General features: G+C 42.2%; 1 protein-coding gene across 3 annotated transcripts in view; it reads right to left on the reverse strand.

Annotated features, from left to right (window-relative positions):
- Positions 1 to 388: 388 nt before the first annotated feature.
- enpp2 (ectonucleotide pyrophosphatase/phosphodiesterase 2) overlaps positions 389 to 16520 on the reverse strand; it is a 31270-nt gene continuing 15138 nt past the window's right edge. The window contains exons 11-25 of one of the 3 annotated variants that reach the window (XM_030750691.1): positions 14784 to 14856; positions 14572 to 14680; positions 13392 to 13517; positions 12099 to 12130; positions 11789 to 11916; positions 9817 to 9892; positions 9285 to 9372; positions 8940 to 9109; positions 6435 to 6480; positions 6038 to 6177; positions 4685 to 4820; positions 2829 to 2906; positions 2611 to 2743; positions 2259 to 2412; positions 389 to 1498 (exon numbers count right to left, since the gene is read on the reverse strand). In XM_030750691.1, the coding sequence (XP_030606551.1) occupies positions 1328 to 1498; positions 2259 to 2412; positions 2611 to 2743; positions 2829 to 2906; positions 4685 to 4820; positions 6038 to 6177; positions 6435 to 6480; positions 8940 to 9109; positions 9285 to 9372; positions 9817 to 9892; positions 11789 to 11916; positions 12099 to 12130; positions 13392 to 13517; positions 14572 to 14680; positions 14784 to 14856 (1660 nt within the window). In that variant the 3' untranslated portion in view covers positions 389 to 1327. Of the gene's footprint in view, positions 1499 to 2258; positions 2413 to 2610; positions 2744 to 2828; positions 2907 to 4684; positions 4821 to 6037; positions 6178 to 6434; positions 6613 to 8939; positions 9110 to 9284; positions 9373 to 9816; positions 9893 to 11788; positions 11917 to 12098; positions 12131 to 13391; positions 13518 to 14571; positions 14681 to 14783; positions 14857 to 16520 lie in introns of all 3 variants that reach the window. The other 2 variants (XM_030750690.1, XM_030750689.1) reach the window with 2 other exon arrangements.

Below are 16520 nucleotides of genomic sequence, written 5' to 3' on the forward strand. Positions count from 1 at the left end.
ACGATTCAGAATCACAACATACTCATTTGACAGTCACACGTACACAGAAAAATATCTGAAATTCAGCTCCACACATGCACACATAAAATATCATTCCACGCACACACTAAAGGCATTTTAAAACCACTGAACATGATGAGAAGACTGCAGACAGAGGGTTTCATCATGCAGGCAACTGCTCTGTTTTTGTTCTCCGGGACTCTGAGTCTGTCAGAGCTGTAGTGCAAGTCACTGTTTCTTTACGTCACCAAAACACAGCTTCTTTATGATGTATGGACTCTAGTTCTCTACATCTGCAGTCTCATATGTGTGCATGAGTTTATGGAAAGATCTAGTGTAACTGTAAATCCTCAGGTTCACTGTGCATCCCCCCACCCCACCCCCACCCCTAATTAATTCATTGGAAATTTCTTTGGAATGTTCACTGAATTTATTGGGTGTATTTTCCTAATACGACCTGACAGAAAAACTGCAGACACGTGGAGGCAACAGTGTAGATCCACAGAGGCCAGAACATCAAATAACTTGGAGCAGATGAACTGTTTTGCATTAATACTCATGGATTCACAGAAAAACTGCCCACACTGACCAAAGCACAACCTAAAGATGCTGTGATTCCAGAGAGAGTCTTGAACTCACACTCAAAAGATAAATCAGGAAGAACCACAGTGCTCCGAGAACCTGGGAGAAGTGAGGAACTAAAAGTGTTCCAGTTCACCTGGAATATTATACAGCCTACATACAGAGGAGAATATACACTTGAATTTTAAAAGATTACTTGTATTTTGAAAAAAAAAAAACCTCTTACATCCTGATTGGTCTTTGTTCATCGTCTGTCGGCCTGTTCGTGTCTCTGGAACGGTCTCTTTGTTGTGGTGCTAATTCTCTTTGAATAGTGGGAGACAGATATGCTTCCTCATTATCAGCTGTGATCTTTTCCAGTCACACCCCGCCCTCTGAGTGGCTCCATCCATGGTTGGATGGATGAGTAGTAATTGACGTTAGTGTGTGGCAGCATTTATGTGAATGGATGTTGGTCCGGAAAGCAGGCACATCTTTTGAAAAGCATGAACACAACAGTGCAAACATCATAATTATGCTTTCCAAACGTTAAAGAAGCTCAGGTGGCCAGAACTACACCTGGTAGCTGAGTGGTGTTCAAAATGTATCTAAAATTACAAGGATCAAGTGAACGAGATGAAAACACATGAAGGGACCACAACACTGAGCAGCTGGTGCGGTCAGTGTTACGGAGATGACTCCATCTCTTCCCGGTACCACATACGTCCACCACGGCTGACGATAAAGTCAGTAACATTAGCAGAGCTCAGATCTCACTCTCATAGGTGTGCATGTAGGTCTTGAGCGAGAGGATCTCAGCGTAGCTCCGGCTGGTTCTGCGGTAAAGGTCCAGACCTGTCAGGAGCTCCACGTCTCTGACCCGAGCTGTGTGCACCTTCATCAGACTCTCCACCCAGCGAGACTCCTCCTCTGAGCTCTGCAGAGGCAGTTAGAAGGACACGCAGCATTAGCTTTCACGCCTGCTCTCAAAGGTCACTTCTTATTAATGGTCATGCAAACAAGTCGGTGGATTATGGTTTTTGGTACAGATCTTAACATATTTAACAATTTTGAGGTACTTTATACTTCTGCTCCACTGCATTTCTCATCTTGTACTTTTCACTGCACATAAACAACATTCAGTGCTTTAAAATAAAATATGCTAAAGTGCCATAAACTGCATAAACTGCTAATCCTTCAGTCACATGCTTGTGGTTATTGCATCTTGGTCACTGCATAAAGTGGGTGCCAGTCCAGCAGAGCTGGTGTGCACATTTATGTAGTTTGGTTAGCACCACTGCCTCACACCTAGAATGACATCTAGAAGGTCTGGGTACGATTCCACCTTGGCCCGGACCTCTGTGTGTGGAGTTTGCATGTTCTCCCTGTGTCCTCCCAGTCCAAAGACATGCAGTTACTGGGGTTAGGTTAATTGGTCACTATAAATTGCCCATAGGTGTGAATGGTTGTCTGTCTCTGTGTGTTGCCTCTCGCCCTGTGACAGCTAAGATATTGAGCTGGTATTTTTGATGCTGCTTCCTACACATGTTTGCTAGCCGATAACTTAACACTCCACTCTCACTTCTGGCTCAAAAAAAAATGTAGTGAGAAAAATGTTAAAATGTGGATCAGGTGTTTAATATACTGGTCAGAAAAATTAAAGGGAAATTAAATGTTAAAGCTGTGACACTCCGTACATTGCAGGTCTCATCGTTGGTGGGTCTGTGAGGCAGGACGAACGCGGCACTGTTGAGCGGTCCTTTACACGAGTCTGCAGCCTGCGCGAAGTCCAAGCAGCTCGTCAGGACCACAAAGTAGTGAGTGGGGATCGGGATTGTACCACTCGCATACCTGTAAAAAAAAAACAAAAAAACATTATAGGTCAAAAAGCAATTTAAGCCACTTTCCAAACAGTGACACATAAAGTTTCCACTGTATGTTTTAGACCATCCAGGTAAAAATCTCAAAATGTATACTGTGAATTCACCCTGGAGTGAGGAGGTTCAACAGAATTATGTACAGCTGTGCTGAAGTAATGAATGCTCCTACTCTCTTATCTTCTCAGCTGAGTCCCTGACACCATCATAGTTGTAGTCAAACACGGGTCCAATCAGTATGTTCACTCCATTTCTCTCAGTGGCATATTTCTTCACCAACGCTCTCTGGAAATAACCCCATATCCCTGAGAGAGACACAAATGACCGTAAAAAATGAAATCATAACAGAGATCTGAACAGGATTTCTCTAAAGCTGGAGTAAAGACTTACTCTTGAATGCAGGATACATGGGAACAGTGTTGGTGATGAGGACAGCATCATATTTTTTGTCTATGTTTGAGGACAGTTCTGCCAACAAAGGAAAAATTGAATTAACACGTCATTAAAATGTACTTTAAGTACAGAATATGATCAAGCATGCAAAAAAAAAAAAAAATGTAGGTTGTGTATAAAAGATGAAGCTTTCAGGTCTGAAAAATAAACCTGCTGCAAAAAAGCCTTAAAACTGCATTCTTTCTAACGGCCAGCAGAGGGCAACTCCTGGTTGCAAATGACCTCTGACCTCAGTAAACACTTGACTTGTACTTTGTGATTATTGCAGGGAATTATTGTAGGGTCTTTACCTACAATACAAAGCGCCTTGAGGTGACTGTTGTGATTTGGCGCTATACAAATAAAATTGAATTGAATTTACTGATAAGTGTATAGTCTCAGCTGTTAGTTTCTGTCATGGCGTGTGTGTGGCAGGCAGAATTGGACCCCAGGATGCAGACTCACAAAACAGGATTTATTGGAAAATAACAGAATACAAAACAAACCTATACTGGGAAGAAGCTAAACAAAAACCCGAGGAGGAGCAGGGAGACACACAGCGAGGGAATACTGAAGACGACGCGACAAGAAACAGATGAACACTGAGGGCTTAAATACACAGCAGGTAATCAGGGCAAGAGGAAACAGCAGGGAGCAACAGGTGAAGCAAATGAAACTAATAACAGGGGTTAGCAAAACTAGACACAAAGCACAGGGAACACAAGACTGTCAAAATAATACAGGAAGTGACTAACCAAGGTGCACGCAGACTACATACGGGGAACTGGCACACAGACACGGGGCAGAGACGCAGACTAGTCACAACACTAGGAATAACTCAACATGAAAACACAGGAGGTCAGGGACAAGACATCAGGACAAAACAGACAAGACCATGGAGCAGGGGAGACAGAGACAAAGGGAACAAGATCATCCAAACACACTGGGAATTAAACACTCAGGGAAAATAAACTAAAAAACACAAAACGCTGGGCAGACGGCCCAGGACCATGACAAGTTTCAAGTCTTATTTAATGCAACATGATCTTCATTTTATACATTATGGCCCCATTGATTTATCATACACTGTAAAATGTATGATAAAGCAGGGCATGCTTTTGGGCGTGCCAGGCAAGCAAAGTCTATCAAAGAATCAAAGCATGTATCATTAATGTATCATTAATGCAAGACATTAACATTCCTTTGTGACAGGAGCCGTTAGAAACACCGATGATAGTGATGATTTAAAAGGTCCCAGGAAACATTCTCAACACTTTTACACCTGACTGCTGACAAGAGCACCTGGCTTCATGGATTCAGGCTGCCGATGCCAAAGTGTGAGTCTGCTGTTCCTCTAATGGCCACTCGAGACCAACTGAGTCAACCCCCACAGACTCCCATGTTAAAATGTCCTACTTCAGCCATAAGAATACCACAGGCAAAGTCAGAAACATAAACACAAACAACATTTGTGTCACTGAACTGTACAACCTGTCTGCATGAATGATCGATTTTTTTGTCTTTTTAAACTGGTATGTTACACGGCACATATCTGTATCTGCGGATTGCATTAATATAGCTTATAAATGAAGCTTGTTAATCGAGCTTGCTATTGTTAGCTGATAACATAGCACTCTACAGTACCTTGCTGTCAAAATATGGAGACTTCTGGCTCAAAAACCCCCCAAAATAGAAAAAAATATAGTGGTCAAACTGCTAACTCAAATCTAAATGCTAGTCCAGAAGCAACGGTGGCGATGTCCATCCTTCATATAAAGTCTTTTTCATCGTTTATGTTGTGGTGGTTCACTTACGTGGTGGGTACAGAAAGGCGTAGGTGATCTGTTTATCTGCTCTGTAGTTGGTACAAGACTGGCTGTAAGCTGGAGGGACTCTGGCATCAGGTCTTACACAGTTGGACAGAGCTTCAGGCAGAGGAGACACTTCTACCTGGAGGACCACACACGCATACACAAACACCCAGAGTACAAAGGTCTGGTTATAGACACTGGGGATTTCAGAAAAATGGAAGATGGTCCAACTTTACTTTTCAGAGGGTGCTTAGAAATGTACTTAATTTAGCCAAGTAGTTACTAGAAGGGACCTTTTTTCTCAGCAGACATTCAGACTTGCCACAGCAGGACAAAGTGCAGGTGAAATAAAGTTACTTACCAAAGGCTCAGTTCCAGGTGCCCGAGGACACTGGACTCTGTCAAGTACGCCTGCACTTTTCCTGCTGTGAAATGCCAAAATGTCTGCTGTACAGGAGGTTCATAGTTTCCTTCCATGTGTAATAATGCTTAATTTAACGGCAGCACTGTATGGTACATGCATTTTCATTGTTACTGCTGGTACCCTTATTGTTCATTACTTTAATTATCAAATGTGACAGATTTCACCTTTAACAAAAATTGTCTTAAGAGCTGTGATGCAGCTCAGGGCTCAACCCGAGGAGTTAAACAGAGCATTGGACTGTAGCCTATAAAGTGTGACCATGTGAGACCGATCTGTCTGAGGGGCAGATGACCCCCCCCCCCCCCCCCCCCCGAGCCTGGTTCTGCTGGAGGTTTCTTCCTGTTAAAAGAGAGTTTTTCCTTTCCACTGTCACCAAGTGCTGCTCATAGGGGGTCGTTTCTGACTGTTGGGTTTTCTCTGTATTATTGTAGGGTCTTTACCCACAATACAAAGCGCCTTGAGGCGACTGTTTGTTGTGATTTGGTGCTATATAAATAAAATTGAATCGAATTGAATTGAATTTCACTGTGGTATTCTGCACTCAAACTCTGAGCCTGAGGGGCAATTCGAGGTGTGCAGTCCTATGAACATCGAGGTCCTGTTTGGTCTACTGACCTAATGTGCTGCTTTCAGGCAAACTCTTCTACTAAAAACTGCAGTTTGGTGTCTGGGTTGCAGCTGGAGAACCAGCTCATCAGCATGATAATCAGGTAAGACACAGAAGCTGATGTTTTCCCTCTCTGAATGTTCAATCAGAGGAAATCAGTGGCAGCGCTCAGAAGAGGTTTTTCCACAGAATGATCTAAAAATAGCAGCCCTGCTGAAAGCAATCCAGAGCTGCACAAGAACGTGAACTTATAGGAGAAATTGATCATTTATCTGCTAAGAGTCTAAAGAAAAACCATGACTGACAGCAGAGTGAGCAGCTGTACCTGTCTGCTGACAGTGTACGATGTCCAGAGAGGCATGGAGAGAGTTTCACTGTAGCCACTGATGTAGTCGCTGTGGTGAAGGATGGAGTATTTGGTACGGAAGAGGACAGCAGGTCGACCGTACGGCAGGTTCCTGCTGTCTGAGAGAGGATGAGCACAGAGGGGCAGAGCACAGGCAGGCGGGAATGTAACAAGAGACATTTACAGAGGAACACATGAAATCCATGGCAGTGACATGACCGATTGTTTCATGATGAAAATTCAGTTAAAATAAGGCAAAAAAATGCAAAATTTCACTGCAAGCTGCTTCATCGTTTTACTTATTTAAGCTGGTATTCCCGCATTTTAAAAAAGTCACTTGTTAATGACATTTTCGGTAGTATCATCAAAGACTGACCATCCATAGCTTGCCTCAGTCGCTGGTTTAACTCCTCCACTTTGTTCTGTAAGAGACAGAGCCAGAGTGACTCCAGGTTATAGCCTCGTACAAGGGTCACTTTCAAACCTCTCTGGCCCCTACTTTTTACACGCAACTGCAAAAAGATCGGAGATTGAAACAATCTCTTGCCAGAGATCTACATGGGAATGACAAACACAGCATAGATAAGGTGAAACAGTGCAGGGCAGGGCTGGGTCTAATTCACCTCAATCCAAGCAGCTCCACAGATAATTACCCTGTCTGGACTAAGAAGGCAGTTCAATGTTAAATTGTCAATAAACTGATAATTTTGATGAGGTGAACTGACTCCAGCTCTGCAGCAGAAAGCAAAGAAGCAACACAGTTATTTTAGGCTCTGCAAGAAGTCGGCAATCACATATTAAGAAACACTTTTCAGGACAATCAAATCATCCTGAATGACAGACCCATGCAGATGAATCTTTTTACAAAGCTGTGTAAAAAAAAAAAAAAAAGTTAAACTGCAAAAAAAAACAATGCATTAACAACCAAACCCTCTCATCTCACTGGGTAGTACACATCTGGCCAATCAAAAATCACCAGAAACACACAGTTCTGTGTTCTGTGGACCAAGACAAGACCAGTTAACCCCAGTGTACCCAGCATATAGTATTCATGGTTAGTAAATTCTGCTGGGAACAGGGAGGGAAGTGGCCTCCTGCCAGTCAAGGTCACCAAGATTCAACCTTGTCCAACGTTTTAATTAGGTGCATCTACTGAGTGAATTTAAACAATCTCGATCACATGGTTCTTGAATTACGGCCAACTTTAAAGTTTTTGTGGAACACACACCAACGATGCCGACACCAGCAGTATCCAGGGAATGCTGTTAAGTCTTCACTGTCTATGCCATATGTCAGGACAAGATCCAGACTGTGCTCAAAGTGGTGCGTGGACTCATTTTCAGCATCTACATGGATGTTAAAATCAAATTAATTTTACCTGAACTGAGCACTAAATAAGAAGTCTGAGGAATCAGACCAACACTCTGAGTAAGGGCCAGGTGGACGATAGATAATTACAAATATAAGTGGTTTTGGAGTTTTCCACTTAGGGTGGACGAGGCTAAGAGTCAGAGATTCAAATGAATTCAAACTAGTTCCTTGGCTTTAGCCGCTGTTGCCTTCTTATACAGAATTTTGTTGTCTTCCCTCTTCTGGCAAACTGATGCACTGGAACAGAAACTGGGATGCTGGAAAATGATACAAAAGGTGTACCCAGTGCATTAAAATGTGACGAAAACTGGTCCTAACCAAGTGTCAGTATGTGGTGAGTTGTTACTGTGAATGGGTTGACTTGTAATAACAAGTCCGAATGACAGCTTTGGAAAAGGTCTATATTTTCACAAATTAAGTAAATTTAAATGAATCAATCATCAAGACCAGAATGATTTTGGATTTGCTGCTGTATCAAGAATACAGTCACTTCATTAGGTACACCTGTTTAACTGCTCGTCAGCGCAGATATTTAATCAGCCAATTGCATGCCAACATCTCAATGCATTAAGGCATGTAGACATCGTCTCGTCAGGAAGTTCAAACTGAGCATCAGGATGAGGATGAAAGGGGATTTAAGTGACTGAACGTGGCATGGTTGTTGGTGCCAGACGGGCTGGTCTGAATATTTCAGCAAATAATGATCTACTGGGTTTTTCCCACACAACCATCTCTAGAGTTTGGTCTGAAAAAGAAACAAAAATCCAGTTAGTGTCAGTTCTGTGGGTTAAAATGACTTGTTGATTCACAATTCACACATTCGCACCAAAATTTGACAACACAAGTTTGGGAGAATGTTGCTTGGTCTGATTTCTGCGCCAAAATTCAGATTGTAGGATCATAATTTGGCATAAATAAAATGAAAGCATGGATCCATCCTGCCTTATATCAACAGTTCAGGCTGGGAGTGGTGGTGTAATGGCATGGACAATATTTTCCTCGCACACTTTGGGTCCCTTAGTACCAACTGAGCATTGGTTATACGCCACAGTCTACGTGAGCCTTGTCACTGACCACCTCAATCCCTTCATGACCACAGTGCGCCCATCTTCTGATGGCTGCTTCTAGCAGCATAACGAGTCACGTCATGTTTAAGAAACCAGTTTGAGATTATATGAGCTTGAATGTACTCAAATGGCTTCAACAGTTACTTAATCCAACTGAACAACTGTGGCATGTGATGGAACAGGAGAGCCACATCATGGTTGTACAGCCAACAAATCTGCAGCAATTGTGTGAGGGTATCATGTCAATGTGAGCCAAAACATCAGAGATAAGCTTCGAGCACCTTGTTGAATCTATCATGAAGACCTAAGGCACCAGAGAGGTGTAGCTAATTAAGTATCTGAATGTATAAATGAGCAGACATGTAAATTTTAAAAACTGGCGTTGCCTTCAGTGATTTATGGGTAGTTGGGCTTAAATCTGCCACTCAGTCTTCATGGCTGACCTTTTCATCGCAGCTGCAGCCCAAGCTGTCTGTTCCTGCAGGAACAAGACCGGAGGCTGTTGGGCCGGAGACCTCCTCTGGCATGGTGGGTCTGTAGGGGGGGCTTCTTAGCAGGTGGTTCAGACTGCCATGGGTTCCATTATTGGGGGCTGGTTTCAGACCTAGGAGATCTGAGAGTGGGACAAATCTGTTTGAAAGCAGGACTAGGGACGTCACACATTAACACCAGTTATGCCACATACAAAGATGAACCATCACACATCTGCATGAAAAACACATATTTTGTGGAACCTTGAAGAATCTCAGAGTCCACCAACAAATGCAGATGAAAAAAAAAAGCCTTACCACACATGACGTTATAAAGCTCAATGTTTTCAAAGGCTGGAACTTTAGTCTTGAATTTAAATGTAGGTCCATACCCAACAAAAACAGTCTGGAAATGAAAGGTGATGTTTGTTTGTTACAACAAATGGAAGAAAATGTTCAATATTCTTAAGAACATGTTTGATCTTCTTAATGAGGGTTTTGTCAAAAAGGCTTCTGATGACATATTAGACCCATCCTACACCTACCTGTAAATTTCCAACTGGAACTTTATAAAATCAAAGTATATTTGTGGTTTCTCATAAATTTATCACTTCCATCTTTCCAGATGACCTCAGATTACCCTCTCTTCTGCTGACACCATAATTTATTTAATGGATATTATTTCTTATTATTCCTTCTTCCATTACATGCCTTTTTAAAACACAATCAAAGTGCCTGTGGTGTGTGAAGCTGTTAAGTCTGACCTTTAACACCTGTGTATGCTGTACCTTGCTGATCTGAGGGCTCAGCTGGAATGGTGAATAAAACAAGTGAGTCTTATTAAGAGTACCTGCATGCTGTTGATCTTATTGTCATATCCATGGTCTCCAGCGAAGCCGCAGTGCCTCCTGCCTTCAGGGACTTTCCTGTGATGAGGAATGGTTCAGAATTTCAGAGGCATCTTCTCTGATGTGTAACCGAGATCCCAATCATAGGATCCCATCAAAAGTGCATAAATATTTTCACACATAGAAACTGGATCACTTGTACTGTTGCTGGTTCTGTGTTTTGTGATACCTGGAACTACAATATCATGGCAGTGTCATCAAACTCTATTAAAACGAGCACAGTTCCACAGCAGTAGAATACGGCTGCCCTGCAGCGTGCTGCCAGTATTCACCTACTTCAGGACAACAAGGCCTTCAAGCTAAAGTCCTCAAACTGAAAAAAAGAAGCCACTTTTATTAAGTGTCCATTAAAACACTACTTTCAGTTATACACCCTAATGTGAGTGTGCGGGAGGATGAAGCCACAGGCATGTTGAAAATGTAAATGAGGAGATGGCGGGGGGGGAGGAGACAAACACCGTTTCATTTGGTGTGAACTTGGTTTGGGATTTATACAGAAACTGACGAATGTATATGTGCCTACGCTCGAGTGTGTGTGTATGAGAGAGTGTGTTAGTGTTCTAACACTCTGCTTACACTGCGGTGCCAATGATTCGCCCCATCTGTCTGTGAGCGCCGCACAGAAACCTCAAAGATCTCTTTCATTTAGCAGCCGTGTGAGCGCAGAGAGACAGAGAGTAGTCCTGCACTTTCACCAACCAACACTGCAACGATGCAGACACAACACACTCAGACACACACACACACACACACAGTCAGCTGCTACGGTTTGTTTTCACTTCCAGTCAGGATGACTTCATAGTTTTCTTTGTCACTGACTTTTCACTGCTGGGCATCAAACGCCTGTCCGAGTTCATTTTAGTGTGTCATTAAACTTTCAGCAGCCGCTCTCTTGAAAAATACGAGTGGGTTTTTTTTTTTTCTTTTACATATGTGTGACTCTGGGCACCACATCGTATAGCTTTTCAGCAACGTGTGTGTTAATGATACTTTGATAGCAGCCCACGTTGACATAAAATGTGGTTTTAAGTGATGCAAGATGTGCGGTAAAAGGCCTCAGCAATGGGTGGGCTGAAAACGCCACATCAACACCGACTGTTGGAGCAGGTTTCTGAGAGTAGGAGCAGCAGCAAATTCAAACTGATTTAGAGCTCCTTCAGTGTAAGCAGGCTGATTGTTTTTGCTTTTTTCTCCAATTACCGGTAGGCTCACGATCCTCTACACACCTTAACTAAGCAGGCCCCACGTTGGTATTTTCAGGATATTTTAGACCAGAATATTTTTCACAAGACACTCCACATGGCAAGACAAGTTCTTAATGAGCACAAACATACAAACTGTACAAAATAACATCTGTATCAGCTGACTGGTAACTGTGCTTTTGACTCGATTGTCAGGACCCTTTTAACAGTCCATAGCACCTCCATCATTCAGAGTCTTGCTGCCTCTAAAGTATACCCTGCTTAAATGTGCTTTATGATAATAATATGGACCAAACTTACCATAAATTCAATAAGATCACAGAGCAAGGGACCTGAAGGTTCCTTTTCTCATGGACTTCTACAGCCATTAGTCTGAATGTAGCTTTAAGGTACTTCAGCAGTGCCTTGACATTTTTAGACCTGGAAGCTAAGTTGATTGTTTCTATACAATCTATGGGTAGTAACATTCTGTTTGTGTTCTATGGCAAATCACCACCATGGGAAATAAGACATACAGAATCAAAACAGGACTCGCACCTGCACCTGATCAGTTCTCATTAAGAGTTAATGTCCATCACCCTAAAACAAGACGTGTTTGTCACGTTTATCCAGTTAAGAGCGTTAGAGAGGTTTTCAGGTTAAGCATCTGAAAGTTTGCATTTAAGTCAAATGTATTTTATGTGCATTTCCTGTTTAAGTGCTCCTCTTGTACCTGGCAACATGCCACTTCCTGTCCACCAGCAGATGGACGTCTTCAATGCGTTGATTGTTAGCATAGTGCAGTCTCTTTGGCAGGTGCTGCTTCAAGTATGGTTTAAAGTGCTGGTCCACTTTCTTACACTACAAGAAAAAAATGCAACCAGTCAGAGAGGTGACTGACACATCATTATTCATATTTAATGCTTCATTCTCAAGTGAACTAGAGTTGCATGATTTTTGTCACTCCCCGTCCTTTTTTACCCACACACAACTTCACAGCTTACATCTCCCTCTGCCTCTGATAGTTTGAAAGCAGCACTTACTGTTAGATTGGCCACAACAGCCTTGGGATCATCTGAAAAAGAACAAGAGAAGTGAAAAACACTGCAAAGTAATGATCCAGTGACCCATCCAGGGCATGCCCCACCTCTCCCCATAAACTCCTTACACCCCAATTGATTAGCAGAAGATGGATGGATGGATGGATGGATGGATGGAAAGTACTAGGGACAGGTTTCCACTCGAGTAAAATCATTTTCAAGTTCACTCTGCAAAAATAAAAATAAATAAAAATACTTTAAGTGCTTAAGATCCATCCTCAGTTTCATCTGGCAAACTGTGAACACTGGCATCCTCAAAGAGTGCCATTTATCCTTTAGGTGCAGATGTTCAGCTGCGTCCTTGTCATTTTGAGGTGGCTCTTCTTTGTTGTGCCATGTGTTTGTGAAGTTGCTGTTTGGTCTCTCCAGTGTAGAGGTCCGAGTACTCCTCACTGCACTGCACGCTATACTGCTTAGCCTGTGTTTGGGAGTGTTTTCCCTGGAATGAACAGTTCCTGTCTAAGGGTGTGGCTGGGTCTGAAGTACACTGGGATGTCATGTTTGGAGAAAAATCTGCGTTTCTTTGACAAACCTGCCACAGAGGGGATTCGTTGCTCACTGTAATAACTTGTGCCTTTTTTCACACCTTGATGCATGTAACTATGCACATGAAAAATAGTGGGTCAACGAAGACCTCCAGAGGACACCCCGCTGGGGTTTAACCCTTTATTTACCACGCCAGCAACAAACGGTCGCATAAATACGGTAATTCAAAGTGAATCTGATCAGACGTCTCAGCTGTGATACGCTCAACGTTAATCAGCTGTTCACGGCAAGTAAGGGCAGGTAACAGGTGCACCAGCGGCGACTGCCGCTGTTAAAGGGTTGAATACCTGGGACTCTCCACCACTGGCTTTGGAACTGAAGAAGCCTTTACGATGAGATGTGATACGTCTTCAAGAAACTTTAAAGAAGTCCAGTCCCACTGCAACTATGTTCAGCTGACTCTGTGGACACTTTTAAAAAGCAATTCTTTTCTTTCCTCTTTTTTTTTTTTTGTTTAATCTGACTTTTTGTTGAGACTTTATTGATTGGAACACTTTATAAATAAACTTCACTCACTATAGTACTAACTGACTACTGTACACATTGCTAATGATTGCATCAGAAGTTTTTTTCTCAAGCTGTTAAATTATTTTGTCATGTTTGCTGACCAAAAGCACAAAATACAGTGAGGTCTGTAAAATGTCTCTAAAATAGAGAAAAAATAACAACGACATCAACTTGACCTCTTACACTTGATGTTGTTGGGTTGCCTGGAGCGTATTCTACCAAGGGCCCCAGGGACGAGGATGATGTCATCAACGTTGGTCATGTAGTTACTGAGGAACTCGGTCCGATCACAGTGGGCCTCCTCCATACCTGAGAACACACAGGAGTGTGAGTGTGTTAGCAGGTGCACTAGCTCCACTTTGGGTCTGGTTTCTAATCACCAGAATGCTGCCACTAAAGCAGCCTCTTGTGGAAACTGATCTGTCCTGATTATTTTGTAAAAGAAAAAGTGGCAACAAGCATATATCAGCTGTAGCTATTTAATGCAACGTCCTAGGAAACTTTAGTGTGTTGGTTAGAGTGAAAAGCCATCAATCACGGTAATCAGGCATTAGTTCTGGCAGGCTGTGAAGTCAAGATTAGCTGATCTCATTGCCAGGTTTCTCATATAGGGTGTGGTGTTTATTCTGCCTACAGTTTGCCTTTACAACAGTAAATGGACTGGTTCTCATACGCTCCAATGAGAACATCAGACAGCAACTTGGGGTTCAGTATCTTGCCCAAGGATACTTTGCAGACAACGTATCAACCAACAACCTTCCAATTAGTAGGTGAGCTGCGCTACCTCCTGAGCTACTGAATGCCTCCTTTCATTAGGGCAGATGGAAATATCAATCTTCTATTGAATACAGTATTTACTGCTGATTGCAGCGGCTCACACACAGTAAAGTAAAAGTTTGACATTGTTGAGTTAGTGTATATCCATTATTGTTCAAGAATCAATATTGAAAATTTCAGCTGTTCTGCTGGTCATCATTTTCAGGTTGGAGCTACGAGTTGTCACCATTCTTGACTTCTTTCATGTTAATTTATATGTGCTGAACCTTTAAAAATGAGTCGATATGATATTTGATGCCAGCCTGTGAGGAAACGCTCATATTCTGCTTGGTCTGTTTTTTCAGTAAGTTCCTCCATTTCCTTCACCTGTGTGACAGCCAACACTTTGTGTGTATCACCTGTGTTCAGTTAACCTTCCCTTTGTGTATTTGCCCGTCTTCCATGCTTAGTCCTATGTCCTAGTCACTTATCACACAGCTGGAATGAAGCAGTGTTATTCTGTGTGAGCCCCTTCTGCTTCACTGAGCATGCCTGTGGCTTGCTGTAATACCACTGCACACGCTTGTACTGGTGTGCGTGTCCATACCATGGTCCCCCACCAGAATGATGTTGACACAGCGGTGCAATTTCATCTGCTTGAGTCCGTCCATGAGCTGGCCCACGATTCTGTCAATCATTCTCAGAGAGCTGTTCAACTAGAACACAGAGAGAGAGAGAGAGAGCGTGATGATCCTCTAAATGCACTCACTTCCTTTATGTGCTTCCCACAATAAATACATGCTGATACACAGTGCTTACATCTGTGCTCATGGGCCCCATTTTGTGTCCATATGTGTCCGGCTGTTCAGAGTGCATGGCGTAAATATAGGGCCTGAAAAACAGTGAGTGAAACGTGACTTTAATGGAAGGCAAAGGATGGTTTGGTGCAGACATTTTTTAAATATCTCACACGGCAAAACACGTTTTTACTACACCACCTTCTGCAGGCTCTTACTGAGCTGTATAACATACGTATGCATTTTTGCACATTAATAATAAGTGTCAAACCTTACATTAAAAAAATAAATTCATACAGTATCTTGTCAGCTGCATACTAATGATACACAGATATATCTAGCTCTGAAAGCTGCCCCTGATTCCTCAGCAATCTCAGTGTTATTTAGCTGACGTTAAAAAATGTCTTTTCCTAATTTTTTCTTGCGGGAGCTCTCATGTAAATAACCTCAGGGTTACTTCTGCTTCTTCTTTTAAATTACACACGCAAATCTGTGGTTTTTCAATAAGGACTTTCAGCTCTGATTAAACCCTTTTTTAAAAAATGATCTTAAGAAGGTCATCTATGCTTTTATCATGGTCAGATAGGGTCACAGTCCCCACAAACATCAGTGTGTACCTCCCACCCGCTAAATAAAGACTTTCATACTTAAACATTTTACCCTAAAAGTACACACAGGTGTTTCAGCCTTTACAGTTTCTCGTACAGAGATCCCTGCATGACATTTTCAACTCCAAGTTCTGTTAAAATTGCAACCACATCTATTTTACACCAAGTGTCACAATCTAAAGCCAAAATCTAGTTTTTGTTCAGAAAGTCTTTTTGAACAATATGTCACACGTCATAGTTTCAACTGCAAAAATGCACAAATTTGAAGTTAGAGCAACAGAAACGAGCATTGACACCCTGGATATTTGATCTATTTTTGTTATGATCCTGGGTACAAAAATTGTACAAAACATTGTCGTCTCCCTGGTGTTCATCACTTTGTTTGGTTATTTCCGGTTTTACTTTGGTAACCTGTGTGTTGTCTGTTTGGTATTTTGCTTGTCTGGTTTTTCATGATTAGTTTCCGCTGTGCTCCCTCCTGTTTCCTGATCCCTCATTACTTCTTGTAATTATTGTCCTCTCCCCTTGCCCTTGGTCGAGTCGTCCCTCTTGGCTGTGCTGTCTCTAGTCTCTTTCCCTGTGCTTACTCGTGTCTTTGGATTTTGTGACTATTATTTAATTGTTCATTTCAAGCAATAAATGCTCAACGTTCCACGTCTGTACCACGTTCCTGCGTTTGGGTCCTCAGTCTGCTACCACACCTCGCACTGCTGTGTTGTGATAAACTTCTAATTCAACAGGCAAAACTTGAAAAAGAGTATTCTGAGTAAACTTTCAAGAGTCACATTACCATGTGTGACATGTAGCTGCTAAAAATCAGAGCTTATGAAAGGTCCCCATTTTCCCTACATGCTGATACCAGGTTACTCTTTAAACAGAGAGCAGGTTTCCTTTCTTCTTTTTTAATTTTCTTTTACATTATATATAAAACAGTCTGTATCAGTGGCTACATTTAGAAATAGCAGAGCAGCCTCACGCACAAGAGGCAGCCAATCAGAAGAAAGCACATTTAAAGGCAGTTTGTACTGGACAGTGGATGAACTGAGGGTCCCACTGTGGTACACATACACTCTCTGGTACTGTTCCACCTTGAATCAAAGGGTTAACAAGTAGTTGTAAACATCAACAGAGAAAATCAAAAAGGATAAACT

This window comes from Archocentrus centrarchus, chromosome 16 (genome assembly GCF_007364275.1).
Source record: "Archocentrus centrarchus isolate MPI-CPG fArcCen1 chromosome 16, fArcCen1, whole genome shotgun sequence".
Lineage (NCBI taxonomy): Eukaryota > Metazoa > Chordata > Actinopteri > Cichliformes > Cichlidae > Archocentrus > Archocentrus centrarchus.